General features: G+C 42.3%; 1 protein-coding gene across 7 annotated transcripts in view; it reads left to right on the top strand.

Moving 5' to 3' along the window:
• The window catches only part of pcloa (piccolo presynaptic cytomatrix protein a), a gene marked incomplete at its 5' end in the record, with an annotated part of 58729 nt that extends 38084 nt beyond the window's left edge, over positions 1-20645 (top strand). For 3 of the 7 annotated variants that reach the window (XM_084345278.1, XM_084345277.1, XM_084345275.1), the window contains 17 exons: positions 28-153; positions 3590-3698; positions 4096-4160; positions 4951-5129; positions 5554-5604; positions 5756-5886; positions 8064-8090; positions 9163-9256; positions 9982-10053; positions 10145-10391; positions 10982-11221; positions 12308-12496; positions 13551-13692; positions 13864-13925; positions 15909-16043; positions 17128-17273; positions 17565-20645. In XM_084345278.1, coding sequence (XP_084201404.1) covers positions 28-153; positions 3590-3698; positions 4096-4160; positions 4951-5129; positions 5554-5604; positions 5756-5886; positions 8064-8090; positions 9163-9256; positions 9982-10053; positions 10145-10391; positions 10982-11221; positions 12308-12496; positions 13551-13692; positions 13864-13925; positions 15909-16043; positions 17128-17273; positions 17565-17708 — 2159 coding nt within the window. In that variant the 3' untranslated portion in view covers positions 17709-20645. The remainder of the gene's footprint in view (positions 1-27; positions 154-3589; positions 3699-4095; positions 4161-4950; positions 5130-5553; positions 5605-5755; positions 5887-8063; positions 8091-9162; positions 9257-9981; positions 10054-10144; positions 10392-10981; positions 11222-12307; positions 12497-13550; positions 13693-13863; positions 13926-15908; positions 16044-17127; positions 17274-17564) is intronic. The other 4 variants (XM_084345276.1, XM_084345280.1, XM_084345279.1 and 1 more) reach the window with 4 other exon arrangements.
• Between the last annotated feature and the right edge of the window lie 1608 nt (positions 20646-22253).

The following is a 22253-nucleotide window of genomic DNA, read 5'->3' as shown; positions in this document are numbered from 1 at the left end:
CCAGTATTTGTTGTTGGTCCTAACCAGGAAATGGTCTGGGTATCCGTGTGGTCGGAGGGAAAGAGGTCCCTGGCTCTAATGGAGACATTGGGGCCTACGTTGCCAAAGTCCTGCCTGGTGGAGCTGCAGAACAAACAGGAAAGATTCTTGAAGGTAAGCTTGTTTCCCAAATTAAACCCACCTTTTCTGCTATTGTTTGTTGACAGAGAGATGCTAACATGTGCTACTGGGTGGATTTTGTTACCTTTAGACAAAACAAAGCTAGCCGTTTCCTCCATTTCCAGGCTTTGTGCTAAGCTAAGCTAAGTGGCTGCTGGCTGTACTTGCATATTTGTCAAAGTTTGAGTCTTTACTTGCATCTGGTTATATCAGCTCATGGCAAATGGCCAAGATAGTCATTTGGTCATTAAAAGGGGACCAAAAGAGGAAAGCTCACAAGTGGATCAGGGGTTTATGGTATAATATAATATATATAATAAGTCATTTTAAGCCCTGTGCAATATTACTATAATATTCCTATTATATGTGGACTGGAAGTGGTACAGTTGTTTATCTTAAAATGCTGTAAAACTTAAAGTGACACATTCTAGCATGTGTTTTTTAGTATAATTTAAAATTTTAATATAGTAACTTATGATCTACATTAACTCTGTTGTATCTATACCTCTCATGCCACGCGGCATACCCAGTATTATCTTAGCCTTAATTTATCGTGTTATAATAAATGAACTTTTGAAGCTACTCAGCAGTCGGTTTATATACTTTTTTATATTACATGATCAGGACTGTCACAGGGAGAACGGGGGAGGAGATTTGCCTGCAGGAACACAGTTGGCAGAATATTCATAAAACACCCACATAAGGATCACCAGGCCTGGTGTTACCTGCCTTCACAACTTGTTAACCGCAGTTAAATGTCAAAGACAGGTCAAGTAGGGCGATGATCCACGCGGTAATCTGCCAAATGACAACAACATCAACATCACGGACGCTCCCTGTGAGTCTGAATTTAGCATTATATTAACTAAGAAATAAAATAAAATTCTGCCTTACAGAATACAGTAGTAAGTGTAGTTTTAAATTAGTTTAAAAATCAAAAACGTAGAGGTGAAGCAGTTCATATACAGTAGGGTGAAACAGCTACAGCACAGATGCTACAGTGAGTTATTTCACCAAGTCACCATTGTGCACTGATATATGACCTGTGATTTCACCGTTACACACCTCTCACTGACACCACCCCGGATAAATTGCTGTGTGCGGTATATTAACAGGAACACATTTCACGAGGTGCTATTGATTTCACATGGGGGGAATCTGGGAGCAGTTAACCCTCTCACCCTCCGAGTCCATCTGTCTCCTCATAGTCCCCTTTAATCTCTGTGTTGAGCCACACTGAGGGTGTCTGACAATTGCTAAAGCTGTGGGCCGGGCCTTTTTGAAGCTGTCACACTGGTGATCTATGGATGGCGAGATAGGGAGAGAGAAATACTGCCCGGTTTGGATTTGCGTAGTGTGCTATCCATCTGTCTGTGCTCTGTGGATGTGTGTGTGTGGGCAATCCTTTTCCGTACTTTCTGTTCTTGTTTGTGTCTCCCTCCAACGTTGCCGTCGCCTCTGTGTTTTTTCTCTCTGCACTTCTTCATGAGGGCCTTCTTAGAGAGTGCCAGAGAAAACTGCTTAATTAAAAAATACAAATAAAACAAATACAGACGGGAACAATAGTGGGGAAATTGGTGCTTAATGTGGCTCGCAGAATTTGTCTTGAATTGAAAAACTTTGTCTTTCCAACAAAGCGAGGGGTTGATATATCCCCCAGTGTTCCTTGCAACAAAATAAATGCATATTTTATTTGCAAAGCAAGGGAAATATAAACATGGATCGTGTAAAAACAAAACTAAGTGTCTACAGCCATGCTAGTGACTCAGTGAGACAGTAATTAGGCACAACGGTGCTCCTAGCTAAATGCTAACATCGGCATGCTAAAATGCTCACAATGATGCTAACGTGCACATGTTTAGCCAGTGTAATGTTCACCATGTTCGCCTTGTCAGTTTAACGTTAAAGATCCCATATTATGCTCATCTCTGTTAGAAAATGTTTATAAGCCCAGTCTGCTCTTATTGGTCGTCTCTCACAGGCCTGAGCAGGTGTCACTCACCGTGTTTGGCATCAGCTCTGCCAGTGTTTTTGCAAAAAAGGCCATATTCACACGGCGGCCATTTTCCTCCGACATCACATTCAGGGTGGGAACCTCAAATGTCGTACTCATGTCAATCATTTCGCTGCTTCCTGATTGATCAGCAACTAAAAGACAGTGGATAGTAATCAGAAATCACAAACTTACAGACGTCCTGACAGCTCGTTTGAAGGCACAGTTTCTGAATATGGGCTGTTTTGGAAAAGTCACATACTGTACAATTGTATTCCATCATACTCTTTGTTATGTCCTTTGCTTCCTAACAATAAACTCATGCCGCATGGAAACATTAGAGTCAGTTTTATCTGTAACCCCTCTGCTACCCATTAATGCAATCATACCCTGTCTCGACCGTCATTGTCCGGCTCCTTCTATGCTAGTCTTAGGCATTATTCCTCTGTGAACAGAACAGAACAGAACAAAGTCTGTTGATGAATGCCTCAGTCCAAGAGTCAAGATGCATCTGTGCTGTTGTTAGCCGCGAGTACAACTCAACCACGATAACACCCATAACCCTGTCATCAACACTGAGCAGAATGGCTGCAAAGTACTTTGGTTCTGCCAGTGGGAACGCGGCGTCTCACCCTCCGTGGTATAAATATGGGGGAAACATTGTCAGAGTCAAACAGTTGTGAAGGCTTAGCGTCACAGAGTTTATGCTTGTTTTGTCTGATCTCTGAAATTCAAGTTTCAACCTGCAACTGTGTGAACAATTCGTTGAATGATATCAGGGTGAAACTACAGTATCTTGCCTGTCACTCACGCACGCAGCTCGAGAGTATCGTCGCAAACACAAGACCCTCCTGATGAGCTGTTTCAATCCGTGTAAGTCCTGCCAGTGAGGCAGGGTGTGTGTTGGAGGTTGCAGTGGGTTTGCCGTGTGAGTGTGTGGATTCATATGAGCTATCACTGCTCAGTTCCTTCCTTCTTTCCAGGCCATCATGTATCATGTTTGAAATTCTAGTTTTATAGCTGAAATAAAGTAAGGGCCGTGTTCATGCTCATTTTTAACCCCAGTTCTGTGCATGAGTGCTCTGCGAGCAGCTTCGTCACACAGATGCTGTTTGGGCTGTCACCAGTGTTTATTCTCTCCAGTTCTGGCCTGCAGTCTGATGCACATGTCGTCGGAGTGCAAGAATCAAAGCCTGTTTTCTTTCAAACGATCGCTCTGTGCGAATTTGATCAAAAGATGGATGCGAGACCCTGAACCGATCCCTCGTTCGGGTCAATGTGAATTTTGTTTCAGAAACAAATTGATCCCTTTAAAGAGCGACTCACTTCAAGGCTTTGATTTGCTTTCGGTTTGAGGTGAAAACGTTTGTACTGGATGTTGGAAAAAATCGAATCAACAGACACTGCCACTGACGCTCAGTTTGTGACTGTGTGTAGGAATGCAAGTCCTGGAGTGGAATGGTGTTCTTCTGACGGGGAAAACCTACGAGGAGGTACAGGGGCTCGTCGGACAGCCGTGTAATGAAGCAGAAGTGTGCGTCAGACTGTGAGTATAACCTTTGTGATTCTCGTCTATTGTTAGCATGCCATCCTCCGTTTTTAATTTAACTCATCATGCTTTAATCATAACTCTCCATCACCTTCCTAATCAAATCACTGCCCTTCTTACATTTCCTGCCTCTTCATCTACCGAATGTCCACCTCCATTCTTCCTTCTTTTTTCATTGCCGTGACTCTGAAAAGCTCAATTTCCTCCTGAAGCCCACATTAAATCCTAGAAGGCATCACCCTTTAAATAGAACCTGCATTTTATTATTAATCAATTGAAAGTAATGAATCATATTTTCGTCATCTCCGCATTGTCCTATCATTCATTTTCCCTTTTCTACTTCAGTTTTAATAATCAGAATTATGTGACGTATTATTTTCCGTCTGTCTTTCAGGGATCTCAACATGCTGGCTGAGTCTGAAGGGTCCGACCACCTGGATTTCCAGGAGCACAGCAAAGGTGAGCTACAATATTTCTATAGCTCCAACACCAACGTTCAGAGCTGCTTCTCACTTTTCGCACCACCGTCTCTGCCTTCAAATTAAGTTTATTCTCTTTTTTCTTAAGCCTAGCATTACTTCCTCTGTCTGCATTACACTGGGAACATTACATTGTTCTCAGAAAAGCTACCACACTGTTCCTTTTCAATGGAACGTGGCCTAGAAGCAAAGGAATCAGCCTGCCCAAGGTTCAGGGTGATTTATTTGTCATCACACAACACGGGGTTGCATAACAAAATGTAAATTTGTAACTCCTCCGTGCTGCACAAATATAGAACATTTCACACATATGAAAATCTCAATGTTGAATCAAAACAACCCGGAATATGAGGTGGTAACAGTGTTTCTGGTGTTTCCAACAGTTTATTTTCAGCCAGGAGAGACTGAACAGGGCTGGATTAAAATGATAGATTACAAGAGGCAGACTATAGTTTTTCGGGCCCCCTCCTAATTACACATTTTATTATTTGGTAAACACACAGAATGACTTAAATACCGGATGATTATCATGACACTTTTTACTTTAATTGGGTGTATATTTTAGCTTATCTACTTATACTGTATTTCAGTGTTCATACACAATGTATGTTTACAAAAAGTGCAACACTAAATGCTAACATTGGCATGCTAACCTGTCTTAGCATTTAGTGGAGAGCTTAACATACTTTCTTTGTATGTGTTCATGCCTTTGTCTTATATTTTTACTTATGTGGGTGCCTTTGCATAATAACGCTCTTGTGTGTGTCTAGGTGACAGACCTCCCAGGTCTCCAGGCGTTGACCCCAAGCAGCTGGCGGCTGAGCTGCAAAAGGTGTCCCAGCAGCAGGGTCCCTCCTCCACCTCTTCCTTGCCCGCCACCACCTCAGCGACCTCCAGCCCCGGTCAGCCAGGATCACCCTCCGTCAGCAAGAAACGCCACAGCAGCAAGGCGAGTCTACAGACTGTTGATTGTAATGTGCAATATCAATATAAGCCAGATCATGGTATTGAAATCGAATATATCTGTATATCTTCCCAGGGACCTTTGACAAACATTATCAGTCTTAAAAAATATTTTGTGAGGCCTATTTATAGTTTTGTCTCCCAGTTTGAATATAAAATATGAACCTTCTACATTAGGAAGCTTGTCTTTCATTATAAATAAAACATTTACCACTTGTAGCTCATCTAAGATGAATATTAAAACAGATGCATCAATTTCCAGAGTTTAAATCATAGTTTAGCCTCAAGGTCTGCATGAGCACAGTGCAGCACAGTACATGCTGTACAGTGTGAACACCCACCTCTAACAAAGTATCCACCTACATATTGTTGCCAGCAGTAACTAAGCAAGTTGCTTTTATTTCTCACAGACTGCAGAGGGAACAAAGACCCAGTCCCACCCCATCTCTGGAGAAATACAGGTCTGTGAAACAAAACAGTAGGACAACAAGATGTAAGAGTATCGATGATATGCTGTATAAACCAAGGTCCAAAGTTTTCAATTTTTTTGCATTGTTTCTCTCCCCAAATGCATTTGAATCCATTGTAATTCAGTGTGCTTCCTTTTTGCAGCTTCAAATCCACTACGACAAGCAGCTCGGCAACTTGATCGTTCACGTCCTGCAGGCCAGAAACCTTGTCCCACGGGACAACAATGGCTACTCTGACCCATTTGTTAAAGTTTATCTTCTACCAGGGAGAGGGTGAGTTGAAGGGTGTGGAAACTGCAAGCACACGTTAAATAGTTCAGAACAGGAACATGGCGGTGTAGGACAGGCAGTACAGAAGAAGAAAAATGATGTAAGAAGTCACTGTTGTTATGCTTTTTTAGCCACTTTTGGAGGGAATCTGAGAAAAATACCTGCTGAAATATTCCCAGACTACAAAGGCAGCCACTTTGTCAAGCTCAAACCTAGTTTCCATTCATTTTAAAATCGATTTACAATTGATTTTGGCTTACCATGACATCTCTCAATGTGCAGCACATGACCTTTCCATAGCACCTGTACACTGCACATCAGGGCCGGCAGATGTTTGATAATGTTGCTCCAGTGGCTTCATGTGATATGGGCTCCTTGTTACGGGACTCATCGTCAGCTCCTTATCGCCGCTGGATGACATAAGCATTATGTAAATAATATGAAGTAGCTATAGTGTTCTTGTGTTGATGGGTGTTCTGTAGGTGTGAGTGCAGTCAAAATCAATAGCTCTCATATTTACGCGAAATACGATCCACACTCCCTCATAAGTCCAGGGCTCTCTGTCTCACTGTGATTGTGCTGTAATGTAATTGACTCTCCCACCTTCTCTGCTGTTCGAGGCCCCTGGAGAGAGCGTTTTTTTTTTTTTTTTCCTGGGATTGTTTCAGATAAAAGCAATAATATATGGCTGTGGGCTTTGCAGACGCCACTCATGTAGTTTGAAATGTGCAGGCGCAAACACTGCTGTGGGTTTGAGACGGGGTTAGGGTTTATCCAAAAAGAATAGGAAGAGTGGCACCCCTGCTGAAAGTGGTTATGGAAACATGCACACTTAAGCACATGTGTGCAAATACTTGTGTATATGCTACATGTGTGTATACATGGACACGCTCGCAGCTATCAGAGGCTTTTCAGTTGCATCACAGATCTCCTGGCAACCACATGGAGCTCCCGCAGTGAAACAGGTGGTTATAAATAATAGTTTAATCTAGATTCACCAGGAAAAATGGGAGAAATAGTTGCGTTTTCACTTTGTATTAAACTGGGATTATGCTTCTCCGGGCTACACATAACATGAGCAGTGCTGTGCATAGAAAGGCTAAACGTACAACTGCAGATATCTCACACCAGCTGCAGTGAGAGTTTGAGTTGCTCCCGTCTGGCAGTCGATTCAGGGTCCCAAGGGCCAGCCGGAACATATGTAAGAAGTCTTTTATTCCCCACTGAACACAGAATGAATGCATCAGGAAACACCTGCTACTTATAAGATCTGCTCTCCGGTTTATTTATACGACCCGTTTGCTGCTACCTGCCCATATGCACTATTGTATGTCGTATATCTGTATGTTTTTAATGGATTGTTGTACGATGTGCAGTATATGTACCTTTTATTTTACTGAGGTGAACAATACAGTTAAAGATGCAATATGAAAGATAAAACATTCAAAAATTAAATAGAGTAATTAGCAGAATGTGAAGAAATAACAGTTTTGGCATTATGTCAACATATCTATGTACTTTGCTGTGGAGATGTCTACTGAAGTTAGCATGTTAACAGAGCACCGGAGGAGTGTTAGTGTTTACACCGCTAGCACAGGAGCTTTGGGCTGAGACAAGCAAGGGCTAGCTAGTTAGCATGCTGACTTTATTAAATATATTAAAACAACAGTAGCATCTGTAAAGTAATGATGGGTTGCTAGCCAGCATACCATGTAAACACAAACTAGATTTTGTGTTTACATATAAAAAGATGAGGTCGTACCTTTAGTACCAGCAACTCTGAATTATTGTCAACTCACAAAGATTTCTAATTAAATCTTAAATCAGCTGTTCACTCGGGCCCATGAGCAGCAGATCTCTACTCTGGTTGCCAATGGATGCGTTACATCACCTGAAAGCCCTCTCAACACACATACATGCTGTTCATGAGACCCAAAAGCACAAATTCAATCCACCGCCGCTGCTGCAGCACACCACACTTCCCCCCCCCCGGCTCTTGCCCCTCTTCCTAAACACACACCACCCCTACAAAAACTCACACTGAACCTAAATACAGTGATCTCCCCTTCCCACGCACACACTCACAGTCCACAGACTCTCTCTCTGACCCCCCCACCCTCCCTCTGACTATTGTTTCTGTATGTTGTTCTTTATATTTAATGCATGCTGGACCCCCTCAGTCAGGTCATGGTTGTCCAGAACGCCAGGTATGTGACTTGCCCACTTTGGTACTTTGGTTTGTTTTGGTTGAAATTTGGTTGTCAGTTTGGTGAAGGTAACAAAAAGTTGTTTTCTAACTGATTGGAAGCTTATTGACACAAGTCAGTTCCACTTTTTTTTCCCTGGTCCCCATACTCTCATGATGTTTCACTCACCTTTAGGCTAAATAATCTCTTTGCATTGCATTTTAGAGGAGTCGAATCCCCTAAATATTAACATCTTCCCATCTCTTTAACATATCACATCTAAACTCGGAGTCCCTTGTGCTGATTTTCCCAGCTAACTGTTGTGTTTCCCTGGTAGATGGTCTGTTTTTGTTCCATTGTAATTTGAAATCCTAACATTGAACCCCTTTAGTTTGTCCCTGTTCTGTGATTAAAACCCCTCAGTAATGTCCTACATCGTGCCCCTGATGCCCCGCCACTTTCAGTACACGCTCCCATTAATTTGCTCCGCAGTCCTTACTCATCCCATTATTTTAGTCCTTGTCTTGACCAAACTAACTCTTACAGACTGACTCATATCCTACAATCTGAAGTCAAACCCCACACACTGCAAAAAACATCCATCTTAAGAAGCCATTCATTCTTTTCAAGTGAGTCTCCTGTGATGTAAAGTGTTTCTTTCCTGAAAACAAGTGAAATAATCAGTCAGTGAAGTCACATTATGCAATTGTTTCTTGTGCAAATTGACTTTTTTCCAACTATACTTTTATTTTTTTGTGTAATTCAGTCATTGGCAGAATGGTTTACTTTAAAAAAACAACCTCTCATTCCTTACTGAACATACAATTTCACTTGTTTTAGGACATCAGTATCTCATTAGACTAAATGACTCGATGGACATCAAAATGGACTTTTTTGCAGCGCATCCTGACATCGTACCCATGCACGTAGGCCCATACATTGTTCCCGTCCAAACAATGTGCATCACGTTCATTCTCTCCCTTCTGCCGTCACGTTGTGTCCTTATCCTCTGCATTGTGGTTGGTCCACTAGACGGCGGGGCTTTTGCGCGTCCGTGACCGAGTGTATCTCTTTTGTGATGTGTTCTCCTCAGTGCTGAAAACAAGAGGAGATCCAAACATGCAGGCAAGAGTATCAACCCTGAGTGGAACCAGACTGTCATCTATAAAAACATCCTCCTGGAGCAAGTATGTACCATCCTAAGGGAATTTCCCATAAAGATTATGTATTTTTAACTTGATTAAATTGCCTTGCCACCTTCTGTAACTCGACAATATCCCATGTTAAAATTATACAAAACAACACAAGACAGAATATTGTCTTCTGTCTGCTGGCATGCTGACGATCATTATGGCCATTGGTTTTAGTAGAACAGATGGATATGCGCTTGGGATTTAATTATATCATTTTAGATCCTATTTTAGATTCATTGGATCCACATCAGTAAGAGCAAATTTGTGGACTTTATGTTTTTTTAAGCTGCCTGAATGGCTGCCCCCTCTTTAAGCCAAGATCATATGTTTTTTTCCTTAAAGGGACAGTTCACCCTCAAATCAAAAATGCATATTTTTCCCTCTTACCTGGAGTTTTGGAGATATCGGCTGTAGAGATCTCTGCCTTCTCTGGAATATAGTGGACCCAGATGGCACTCGGCTTGTGGTGCTCGAAGTGCCAAAACATACATGTGAACAGGAAGCGTGGAAGGAAGCATCTACTCATGGACGAGAGGCTCATAGCAGTGGATGTAAACATTGATGGCGTCCTCCACAGCTGAGCTGCAATGTCAGCTAGCTTAGGTTGCTAAGTTAGTTAGCTTCTCATCCATGAGCTAATGCTTGCTTCCTCCTACCCAGACAAAACAGGTCACCATAAAGATACATTAACTCTTGGACTGTGTTTGTGTGTGTGTCAGTTGAGGAAGAAGACCCTGGAAGTGAGCGTGTGGGACTACGACAAAGGCTCCTCTAATGATTTCTTAGGAGAGGTAAACCTCCTTGAGAATACTTGTTTCCGTTAAGTTGTGTACCAGTACGTTTTCGTGCACATGCCCATTAAACGGCTGTGTTTGCTCCCAGGTCCTCATAGACCTGTCCAACACAACCCAGCTGGACAACGTCCCGCGGTGGCTCCCCCTGAAGGAGCAGAGCGAGGGGGACCACCACCGGCGCTCCCACTCAGGCCAGAGCCGACACGGTTCCTCTAAACCCTCCTCTCAGCACTCCTCCCCCAAAACCGCCGGCTCAGCGCACGACAATCAGGATTCCCCCAAATCGTCGGTCATCAAGAGCCGAAGCCACGGGATCTTTCCAGACCCGGCCAAGGGTAGGACGCAATGAAATTCCCTCACCTGCTTATCACCATCATCCCTTAACAACCTTCTGTACTCTGCTGCTTCTGCTGTTTCTGTTTCCTCTTCTTTCTTCTTCACTCTTCTCTTACTTTTTACTTCCTGTCACTGCCTCTCTCGTCTGTTTCCTCCCACTATCTCGGTGTCTACCTCTGTCCACTTGTTTCACTCTCTTTTCTTTATACCAGCACCTTCCTATGCCCATTTTTGCACACAAATCATAGCTTAAGCTTCATGCTTTTTTGCTTTCTCATGGTCTGTTTTCTTGGTTGCCATGATGTCACCCAGCTCAGAGGCCTAGCCTTAGCTTCCCTCTATCTTCCTTCTAACACAGAAGGCAATATGGCCGTGGAAGGCTTTGACTGCTCCCCTAATTTAGCAAAATAACCATCAAATTTAATGAGGACACTTGAAGATCGTAGACTTAATAAGGCAGTTACAGTGCTGGCTAAATAGATGTTCTAACTAGCCAGTTAGTCATTCACCCCAGGTGGTACACAAAAAGTAACAGCCTCTAAGTTCAAGATAGTTTTTTTTGGTAATTTGGTGAATTTGGTTGTTTTAGACACGCAGGTGCCCACTATCGAGAAATCTCACAGTAGCCCTGGCACATCGAAGCCTTCCCCGTCCGAGGGCCAGAGCCAAAGCCACGGACACAGCCAACACTCTCGCTCGCACGGCTCTTCACGCTCCAGCAAAAGCGCTGCACGGCAACACCATCAGGACAGCGGCGCAGGAAGCGGCAGAGGCACTGCCGTAGCAGCGGGCGATGCCCCACAGCAGTCGCAGCAACGCCTCCAACCAAGTAAACCAAGACGCAAATAAAGCCCACGCAGCATGGCCTCCTCGCACTCATCTGTTCTGACTTCTGTTCAGTTATTTTTTCATTTCTGTTTCTATAATTTCCTTTTTCTATTCTTGGTTACCCTCACCCTTTACGCCCTCTGGTCCTCTCCTCCGTTGTACTCGCAGTGTGTCAAACCTCTCACCGCTTCTCTTCTGTATGTACTCACAAGTGTGTAGAGCCACCATCTCACCTGTACTGCAGCACACTGACCCTTTTTAATTAACCCAAAGAGGCGTGATCGTTGCTTATTTAAGGCCAAACGTAACTACTTAAAAAAAATTAAACAGGCTGTAAATCTTATTTTGATATCAAGTTACACAAAAATAAAGACTTTTACCCAGGTTTGAGTTAGGTTTTGCTTTTTTGAAAAGTAATTTGAATAGATTAACTTTACTTGTGAAGAGTATGGCAGTATGGAAAATAAGTAAATCCTGAAAAAGTAACAGCAGAGTTGCAGCACATCTTCTAAAGTACTGTCACAGCACAATGTCATCCCCGCTCTCTCAAACAACAAGACGAGCAAATTATAATCTTTGTTGCTACACCGCGAAAAACTTTCTGTCACCAGCTAGCAGTTAAATATTCTGGATTGATTGATCCAATCAGTAAAACAGAAGAAAGCTGCAATCCCCACCCCTCCCCTAATATATCATTAACCTCTTTTGGTTTTAATTTTTATTAATTTCCTTTCTGTTAACAAACAACGACCAGCTTTTCTGAAGCTCCTCCACTGAGATGGCTGTGCATGCAGTCCGCTAACCCCCTCCCCCCCCCTTTTTTTTTTTGTTTGAACAACTACCGGACCCACAATGCACCTCAGTAGATGCTGCACACCCCGCCTCTTGACATGCAGGAGGGGCGAATGTGCACCGCACACTGTGGCTGCATGTGACTTGACATGGTGAAGATGAACAGCTCTCTGAATCTCCATCTCGCTCCTCCCTCCCTCCATCTTAAACTGCGACCTCATGACCTTTGTTTCCTGGCGTTGACCCCCCCTCCCCCTGACATCTGACCTGCGCCTGCGAAAACAAACACATCCAGGCCAAAGAGGCCGCCTCTCACTGAGGCACCAGAGACACAGCGTGGTGGGCGTGCTCACCATTCAGAGGGCCCAGTCCGATTGGCTGCCTGCCCTGCCATCGGTTGTGTCGGCCAAAGGGAGCAGAGCAGACGGCAGACACCTGACCCTCAGGAAAGCCGTGTCAGAAGAGAGGCCGCAGAGCATCGGAGGTGAGAGTTTGCCCAAGAGTCTCCTCTCTGTCTGGGAGAAAGAGAGAGTGAGAGAAAGAGAGGATGCGATACTACTAACGCACACCTGCAGAAAGAGAGAGGGGAGTTTTACAGGAAGACAGAGAGAAAGTTGCACATCACCAGAGATTCATGCAGCGAGACACGCTTTCTCGACGGCCACCGACACAGCTCACTAATACCAGGAAATGAACGTCCCAAACGTGTCATGTGATCCATTGAGAGTTAACACTGTGCCACACTGCCACACATCCGCTGCGTCACGACTCCCACGTCGCTTCATTGAACTGGTATTAGTGAGCTTTTTGCAGAAATCCGCGTCGAGTGGCCTGAAAGAAAGAAACGTGTCGACATGGATCCTGTTCTGCACCACATCCACGCATCTCACATCGTTCATACTCTATCACACTGCCTGATCAGCTATCTGACGATCAAATGTTGAAATGAAAATGTATGTCTTCAAGAATTATATCTAAAGTATGTTGCATATGAACATTTATGAAAAGGTACACTCATAAACATCCTTTAATCTCCTCCAGATATGAACTATACTCATCTAATTTCATTTTTATACTAAATTAATGCTGAGATTGAGATACTAGATTATAAATCATAGTTCATATAGATGACTAACAATGTTAGAAGGGTCTACGTGCCTCTTGTTTAGTCTACATAAGCATATCTATGTGATATTTCTCTGGATTTATTTGTCTGTTTCATGTTAAAGCTTTAAATGTGAGTTATTGCTGTCCTGTTTTCGTCTGAGAAAAAAAGACTCCAAGTGCACTGTGTGTTCATATGCTTCTGGCTAGTCCGCAGTGTTTGTGCGCAATTCATTACAAACAAGTCCTGAATAAGCTTCCCGTTTGACTGCGACATTAATTATTTTAAGTATGAAGATGATAATGACGGATTTTAGTCGCTGCGGATATACTAATGCTTCTTGGCCCTAGTTTTTACGTTCTTGGACCCGGCAGAGGTGCAGTTTTTCTTCCTGTCTCTTTGTGGTGATGGGTGTGGTTGTATCTCTGCACAGCTCGGTCGAGCTACAGATCCAGCGATGCCCCGGTCACAGCGGCCTCATTGGACAGCGGCCTGAGCGGCAGCGCCTACAGCCTGTTGGATGAAGAAGGAGAGATGAACGAGGTGGACAGTGCCATCTTCCAGGTGCCCCGATTGTAAGTATTCAGCACTAAAAAAAAGAGTTTTAAATGTTTTCTTGGTGCCAAACTACTACTTTCACTATGCCCAGACATTCAAAGCAGAGATGTACACATGTATGGTAGTACAATATGTTCAGTTGCTGTGTAATTTTGTTATTTCAAGGGTTTTGTTTCCCCTCTCTTTAGTGGAAAGATCCCAAACGGCACAGACGTGATGAAATCATCAATGGGACACGGTGACATTGAAGGTTAGATGTACAGTACATGTGCTGTATACAGTATGTGTGAATTATTTCTCTCTTGAAGGCCTTGTAGTTATTAAAACCTAAAACCAATAATAAGAATTTGCACTCAGATGTTCCGTCTCAGAGAGTAATACTGATTAATTATTAATTTATCTTCCCTTCTAATGTCATTTCTTATTTTGACAGTTTCTTTATCTTTAAAAACTCGTTGCTCTGAATGTCTACTTGACTTTCAGTTATTAAAATGATTATATGTATCATTCACATAATATTTAGGCCTATTAACAAATGAATTAACAGGTTTATTTCATCAATATATCCTTAATGATTTTCCAAATTTCTCTTTCCTGCCTGTGAAGTTTAGAGTCAAGCTATTTTGACTAACTAGTGCAGTGCCCATTCAAAACCACTCATCCAAACGACTTCACACTCAACACTGAGCTCCCATGGGGCTCCTGTGACATAGTAGCATCCCCTAGCAGTGCTACAGTATAGGTGTCATTTGGCTGCAAAAGCTCACACAAGCATTTTATGGCCTCAGTGAAGTCAAAGCCCAACACAATAGCTATAATGTCTATGGATAAACTCCAAGCTGCTGGCTGCTTTCATTGCTATCAGCTAGCTCGTTGGCACCAGGCTGTTTAGCTACATGTATTTGGGACCAGGCTAATTATATTTTTGGGACCAGGCTATTTAGCTAGTTGGGACCAGGTTATTTAGCTATTTGGGACCAGGTTATTTAGCTAACTGGGACCAGGTTATTTAGCTAGTTGGGACCAGGTTATTTAGCTAACTGGGACCAGGTTATTTAGCTAACTGGGACCAGGTTATTTAGCTAGTTGGGACCAGGTTATTTAGCTAACTGGGACCAGGTTATTTAGCTAGTTGGGACCAGGTTATTTAGCTAGTTGGGACCAGGTATAGCTATTTGGGACCAGGTTATTTAGCTAGTTGGGACCGGTGACAGGCCGCCATTCCGAACGTTCACTTTCATGTTTCGGAATGCCGAACCCGAACCTGGAACCCTAACCCTAACCATAACCCGGTCCGAATGGCGGACCGTCGGAATGGCGGACCTTCGGAATGGGGGTCGCAACCCGTTGGGACCAGGTTATTTAGCTATTTGGGACCAGGTTTCTTTTTATTTTAAAATGTTATTATTTTTTAAATATTTGAGTTCAGTGAAACAAAATGGCAAACTCTCAGACTAGTCTTTCTGGTGTCTCTTTCTTCGTTTTTAAATGCAGTGTAGCAAGCAACTGAGAGTGAGTGTTACCCAGCATGCCGTTCGCTCGGGTAGCAGTTAATACGGGTTCCTCTCAATGCGCTACACTGTGTGTACTTCTGGCAGACTACTAATAAATATGTCACTACTAATAAATCTGTCCGGTAGATCTCAAGTGCTCACACTCCACGCTGCCCTTCCTCAAAGTCCTCAGCAATAAAGCCGCCAAGTGTGAAGTCGATCAGATGAACTGTTGTTGAGAAAATCAAAGGACACAGACGGACAGAGACTCCTTCCGTTTTAGTTAGATACAAAGATGACCTTTAAGAGATAAAAACACTGAGTTTTTATCACCAACAACATAATGTGAGACTGAAGCTGAGCACTGTACACACACACACAGGCGACACCAGAGTCTTGTTGACCCAGCTCTCAAAACTGTCATTTCCATTCAGTTTCCAAGGCAACCAGAAGCCAGGCAGAGCTCCTCATAACTTCTCCCCATCCTTGTTAAACAAATAAATGTGATTGCTTGCAGGCGTGTTTGATATTACTCATCATGAGAGTACACTTAGTGCCCAGCAGAGGGGAGTCGCACACACAGAGGACACCTCATTTCAAAGAAGGAGTGAGAGAATACTGACACCGGGAGCAAATTCATAGAGCAGGCATTGAATATTTATAGCTGAGAACCCACATGTGGTATAATTTCACTGTGCTCAGCTGATCCAATGTGTGTGTGTGTGTGTGTGTGAATGTAGGTAAGTCCCAGGTAATGGGGGAGATAAAGATCGCTCTGAAGAAGGAGGTGAAGACGGAGGGTGAGCACCTGGTCCTTGAGATTCTTCAATGTCGCAACATCACCTACAAGTTCAAGAGTCCAGACCACCTGCCTGGTAATGGGAAACTGCACACACACGACAGCACACACACACACATCGTCCCATTATTGCTTTAGTTCTATTGCAGGAATTCACAGCCTTCGAAGACAATTTCATGTGATGCATATCATTCTTAATACTTGACAGCAGGGAGGCCCACACAGACACTTGTTTTGTGAAAGACTGGCATCTGACATGCCACATAATCCGTGCCAGTTTTCCTCGATGTGGAACCACAGGTGTTGTGATAGTGTTTCACAGCCAATATTCCCTGTGAGTGCAGCTTAAAGCATATATTTACCAGCCTCCAATGATATATACTGTATGTGCAAGGTTAAAAAGACAGGAGTGGCTCACACACAAATGGCTCTCACATAAGAAGCACAGTATGGACATGTTAGGGGTATAATGGGTCACTCTGTCCACATTTTACCAGCAGTGAACATCAAATAAATGCTTAACAGACAATAAGGGCTGCAACTAATGAGTATTTTCTTTATCAATTAATTTATTAGTCTTTAAAATGATCATCATCACATGTGACTTCTTCAACCAACAGTCCAAAACCCAAAGACTCTTCATCTACTTACCTCCCTCCTTCCCTCGATAAAACAGAGATTGCCGCCCACCTCCCCTCCTCTTCTAATATTTACATCCTCATACCCAAGCGGCCTGCCACGTGTTTGACTCGCATTTTCTTCCAGATGGGATCTGCAGGCAACACTTTATTGTTGGCCATGTGCATCTGTGATTTTTTCCAGAGCTGGTTGTGGTGTTTGTATGTATCTTCGGAGTTTATTCTCTCCATGTTAAAAGGCTTTGACTGAAAATACACCGTCTCTAGCATTGCAGCTCTGTTATTGCCCTCTAGTGGCCGGAGCAAAGTAAAACTCCACCTATCTTAAATATTGATGACCAATCTTAAAGCTTTGTGTTTCATGTTGCTTTATAGCAGTATAAAAAGGGTTTGGTTGTAAACAATCTGTTATATGCAGTATACAGTTCAAACATGACACTATAGAGAGACACTAACAGTTGAAATGACACATTCATATCAGTATAATGTCAACGTCACACTGATTTATGCGCGTGTCCACAGATCTCTATGTGAAGCTCTATGTGGTGAACATCGCCACCCAGAAAAGGATCATCAAGAAGAAGACCAGAGTGTGTCGTCACGACCGAGAGCCATCTTTTAACGAAACCTTCCGCTTCTGTATGAACCCCACGGGACACTCTCTACAGGTAATCCCCCAGTCCTTAACACATACACACACAACAACCCGGTATCAACGCAGTTTGTAATATAGTTACGAAATGCAATCTATAGATTTGTGTACCAGGACACAAATTAAACTCTCTCTGCCTGAAGATTGGGGGTGTTTATACTGCTAGCTGGTTAGCATGCTAACTTCAGTAAATATCTCTGCAACACATCTTTGACACATCACAACTGTTATTTCTTCACATTTTTCACATTTTACACACTGCACCTTTAATCACAAGACATACTGCCTTCTGTTCTCTCCACATCAGCTGTTCCTGGTGTCCAATGGTGGCAAGTTTGTAAAGAAGACCCTGATTGGGGAGGCTTACGTGTGGCTGGACAAAGTCGACCTACGCAAGCGAGTCGTGAGCTGGCACAAACTGCTCGCCAGCACCGCCCAGATCCACTCATAGAAAAAAAAAACAACTAAACCTGAGAGGGCACGAGGAGGTTTCTGACATCTGGGGGACACTTAGGTTCAACATCTGCAACACTGATCCACGCAAAATATCTCTTTCTTCGATCTTTGTTTCAGGGCTCGGATAGTTTTAGAGGATGCTTTCGTTCGTAAGCGCCGTTCTGATGATGATTTCTGTCACGCAGGAAGTTTGGAGGAAGTAATGTGTTTACAGGGAATGAACACAAGTTTACAGGACGTACAGTGTACAGTAGTGTAGCCAGGCTGAGGCTGAAGGGAACACAGAGTTCAGAGGTCAGGCGCGGAATCAACCAGGTATTACACTTTAATTCACAATACACACTCTCACACACACACACACATGCACACAGTTACTCACGACAAGTTTGCACACAGTCATTCACGCAGAAGAGAAATTTTAATTCTACAGGGAATGGACACACTTGTAGATTTATTTAGATGTTTTATCCATGAAATTGCTTTATTATGACCGCAGAGTTTTATTGATTTACAAAGCATTTTGGGAAAAGAAATATTGAAGACTCCGCTTACGGAGAGCTCTTATTTATTTTTGTATTATGATATTAGCGTAGAGTTCTATCATTTGTCTTCTCCTCAATTATTTAAGTACTTAAGAATCTAATCCTGAGAAAGGACGCATAGTATATTTTATAACACACTACCTAGCATTCCAGTTCAAGAGGAAAAAAATCTCAGCAAGCATGACTTCATTCACTTTGGACCCCATCTTTTTCTCGAGTTCTATCAAATGGTTATTATTGTTTGATAAAGGATCTATATTGATATATATATCAAATTGGACACTATATATTGTGCGCATGAGTCTATCTACTTGGTATGCAGTGCCACATGTTCTGCACCTATAAAAAAAAAAAAAAGAAATCACCTCGAAGGTTCACTTTGTATATAGTGAAGTGTCATAGCTGGAAATGAATTATAACATATATAGATAGATATATAGATATCTTTATCACAGACAATCCAGTCTTGATGATTGTGACAGAGTTTTTATTTATCCACGGTGCCCCTTAGAATGTGACACACTTACCACATGAGATTTTAAGTATTTCCTGTTTTTCTTTGTGAGATCCGAGCACATTATGAGTCTTGTATCGCAGTCAACTCGCCAACGCACGCTTTCGTGGTATTTTGCACTTTTTTCTGCTTAGAATGTAAAACTGACGTCCTAGTCCTGCTGAAAATGGGAGATTTTCTTTTTTTCCCAAGTGGTGGGGAGTAGAGAGGTAGAGACAATATCAGGAGATGGTGTAGCGAACAAAAGATCAGATCCATGAAAAAGCACTATTACCACTCTAAGATACAACGATGCTATTGCAGTAGCATGCTGATGTTTTGTGTCATATTTGTGTTACATTTCATCATTTGCGTCTTTAAAAATCTTGAGAAAGGTCATGCTGTGTGTTTGAGAAGCAGGTTAATTGAGCATTTTCAGACAAACTTACCAGTGAAACTTAATATCTGAGGGATTTCTATGCAACATCTACAGTCTAAAGGTGGTAACTGCATCTTGACTTGCCAGAAATGTGACACTTTGCGGAAGAGAACACATTAACATCGATTTTTCCTTGTGTTTTCATGTCCTCCATGAAATGGTTATTGCTTTAATATGTCTATTTTTTAATTTAATGTGTTATTTTGTATTGCTATAAGAATCTTTATTTATTGCCTGTGAGACTTTTTCATATTTGTTTACAGTACATATCAGTTGTACATAAAAAAGGTTGATAATTTTGTTTTTTATACACAATGTAGTGCTTGTTTACAAGGTTTAGAGGGCCTGAAACTCAGAGAACCAACTTTTTTGCCCTTGTGCACCAACACACACATATATGGAAAACAACATGCACATATCCCTAACTTCACCTAGTTATGAGTCAGTATCATAAAAAAAAACATCTTTTAATGCACCCCCCTCTTTGATTAGGTTCTTTTTTGCAGTATGTGTATGAGAAATGACCAAAAAAGACAACATTGTAATCAGTGAACCTGAATATACCTGACATTATCGTAGTTTTAAGGTCAGTGTGTGTTTTGTTTGCCTTATTTTTATACCCACGTGCTCGTGTGTGTGTAGCATCTTCATACCAAGTCCGTGCATGCCATTGGCTGTAATGCATATCTCTTCTTTTAAGTGTTGTCTGTCAAAAAATATCAACTTTAAAATCTCTCGTAACACACAAAGAATTACACACACACACAGAATTACACACACACACACAGAATTACACACACACACACACACACACACACAGACGCCATCTCTCTATTTCCAACCTTGTAAATACATAGCTTTTTATACTGGAGTTTGGGGAGCAATAGGTCTTTTAGCAGACAAATAACGGTATGTGATCATAGAAGTAAAAAGGAAGTTGTTTTTCTCTCGATCAATGTACAGTGGAAATGACTTCACGTCTGCCTATAGGGACCCAGATTTACCCGACCCTTTACACCAAACACTAAAGGTTTACCAGAGTCTAACTACACCGAAGTCTATCTTAACAACTCAAGCTGTTGCAGGAGAATTTAAATGTGCTCACACTGGATGTTGCATGTTTTGTTGGTGGTTCATACTATTTTTGTGTCCAGATATTATTAAAGATTAAAAAAAAAAAAAAAAGAATGAGGTAGAGAAAGATATAGAACAAAATGTTATAGAAAGGGGAAATTATGAAGAAAACCTATTCAAATTATTGATGACGTATGCTGACTGTACAAAGATTACGCTTGTAAAACCTGTCTGGTTTTTCACTTGTAAGTAAACAGATAAAAAAAATAAATCTACTGTCATGGTTTTGTGATTGTATACAGGAGGTATTGATAACTTATGCAAATTGTGCTGTAAAAATGGCTGTTGCCCCATGTCTAAATATTAAATATCAGTACAAATGAAGTGTTGTTGTGGTGCATTTTATTAATAATATTGATTGTAACACTGTTTTATTTTGAAAAATCATAGCTTCCATAGCTGGTCTCATATGATGTTATAGCAATGATATGAAGTGACAGCTTATGACCACAAGATGGCACCACATGCTTCCCTTTGAGCGTGTCCAAAGACTTACAAGTCCATGGTAACATCCTTATAGGGGCCTGCACAGATGTGGTTCACATGCACAGGTGTTTTCATTAATTTAAAGTACTGGTATGGCCCCACTGACTGATATATTATTATATAATTATATTATTAACACTTACTGATTAAAAGCATGGTTGCATCATTCAAACCTCATTCAAACAGTTTGAATGATGGTTCGATTCTGTGGCTATGATCCAGTAAAGGATCGAAGACGAAAGACGACAGATTAAAGCCACGGAACAGAACCAACCTTTAGAGTTTAAAAGGCAGGTCTAATATTCAAGCCTTGACACACGTGACCACATTGGAGTAGCATCAACCAGACAATCTTCTAGAGACCACAGTCTACGGCAGATAGCTACAACTTTGCTTCACTGAACACTTCGACGCCACCACAACTTTGTTTACTACGATAACTGAAATGTCTTGACAGAACAACCCGAGAAACGGCCCAAGAAACATGGAGCAAGTGGTTCACGCTGGTCCTCAGGGCCGCCCAGTATCTCCCCAGAACGAGGGTCCCTTTGACTACATAGAGGATCCATATAAACGCTGGATGAAGGAGAGAAAGGCTATGGGCTACAAGATCCACAACCTCAAGTATAAGCTCAACAGACTTGAGGGTATTATGGAACTCAGGGAGAAAGCGTTCAAGGTCGAGTACAAAGAAAAGCACAAGACCATCGCATCTCATGAGGCCCAGATCTCAAACCTGAAGACCGATCTCCAGTTCCGGATGGCGCAGTTGGATAGTCTCCAGGCCCGGAGCAATCAGGAGAAGGAAGCCATGGCAGCAAGACTGGAGGCAGAAAAACAAAAGCTGTCTGAGCAAGACGATCAGATGCTCCAGCTGAAGCTCGACAACCATAAGAGCGTTCTGCTCCAGATCGACCTGCAGAAGAAGGTGAAGCAGTTGGAGCAGGAGCTCCAAAAGAAGGACGATGTAATCCTGGATCTCGGGAAGGAGAACGTGGCTCTCTCTCAGAAGCTCACAGAGACCACAAACCAGCTGACAAACAACAAAGCTGAATTTCTCCAGAGCGAACAGGCTTGGCAGACGAAATATAAAGCTCTGCAGGAGAATTTCAGCGAGCTGGAGGACAAAGAACAGAGCTGGAAGACGAGAGTTGAACAGGTGGAGGAAACAAACCAAGAGGTAGAGGAAACAAACCAAGAGGTAGAGGAAACAAACGAGGAGCAAAAGGAAGTTAAAACAGATAAGAAGATCAGGAAGAAAGAAAAAAAAGAGATGAAAATGAGACAGAAACAAGAGAAAGAGGACCTGAAAGCTAAACAAAAGCTGGAAAAGCATCAGGAAAAGGAGATGAAAAAGAAAGAAAAACAGATGAAGGCGGAGCTCCAAAAGAGAGCAAAGGAGGAGAAAAAAGAAATGAAAAGAAAATCTCCCTCCTCCCGTCCTCG

This window comes from Pagrus pagrus, assembly GCF_965226575.1.
Source record: "Pagrus pagrus genome assembly, chromosome: 23".
In the NCBI taxonomy this organism is placed as follows: domain Eukaryota; kingdom Metazoa; phylum Chordata; class Actinopteri; order Spariformes; family Sparidae; genus Pagrus; species Pagrus pagrus.
This window is presented reverse-complemented; position numbering and strand designations above follow the sequence as displayed.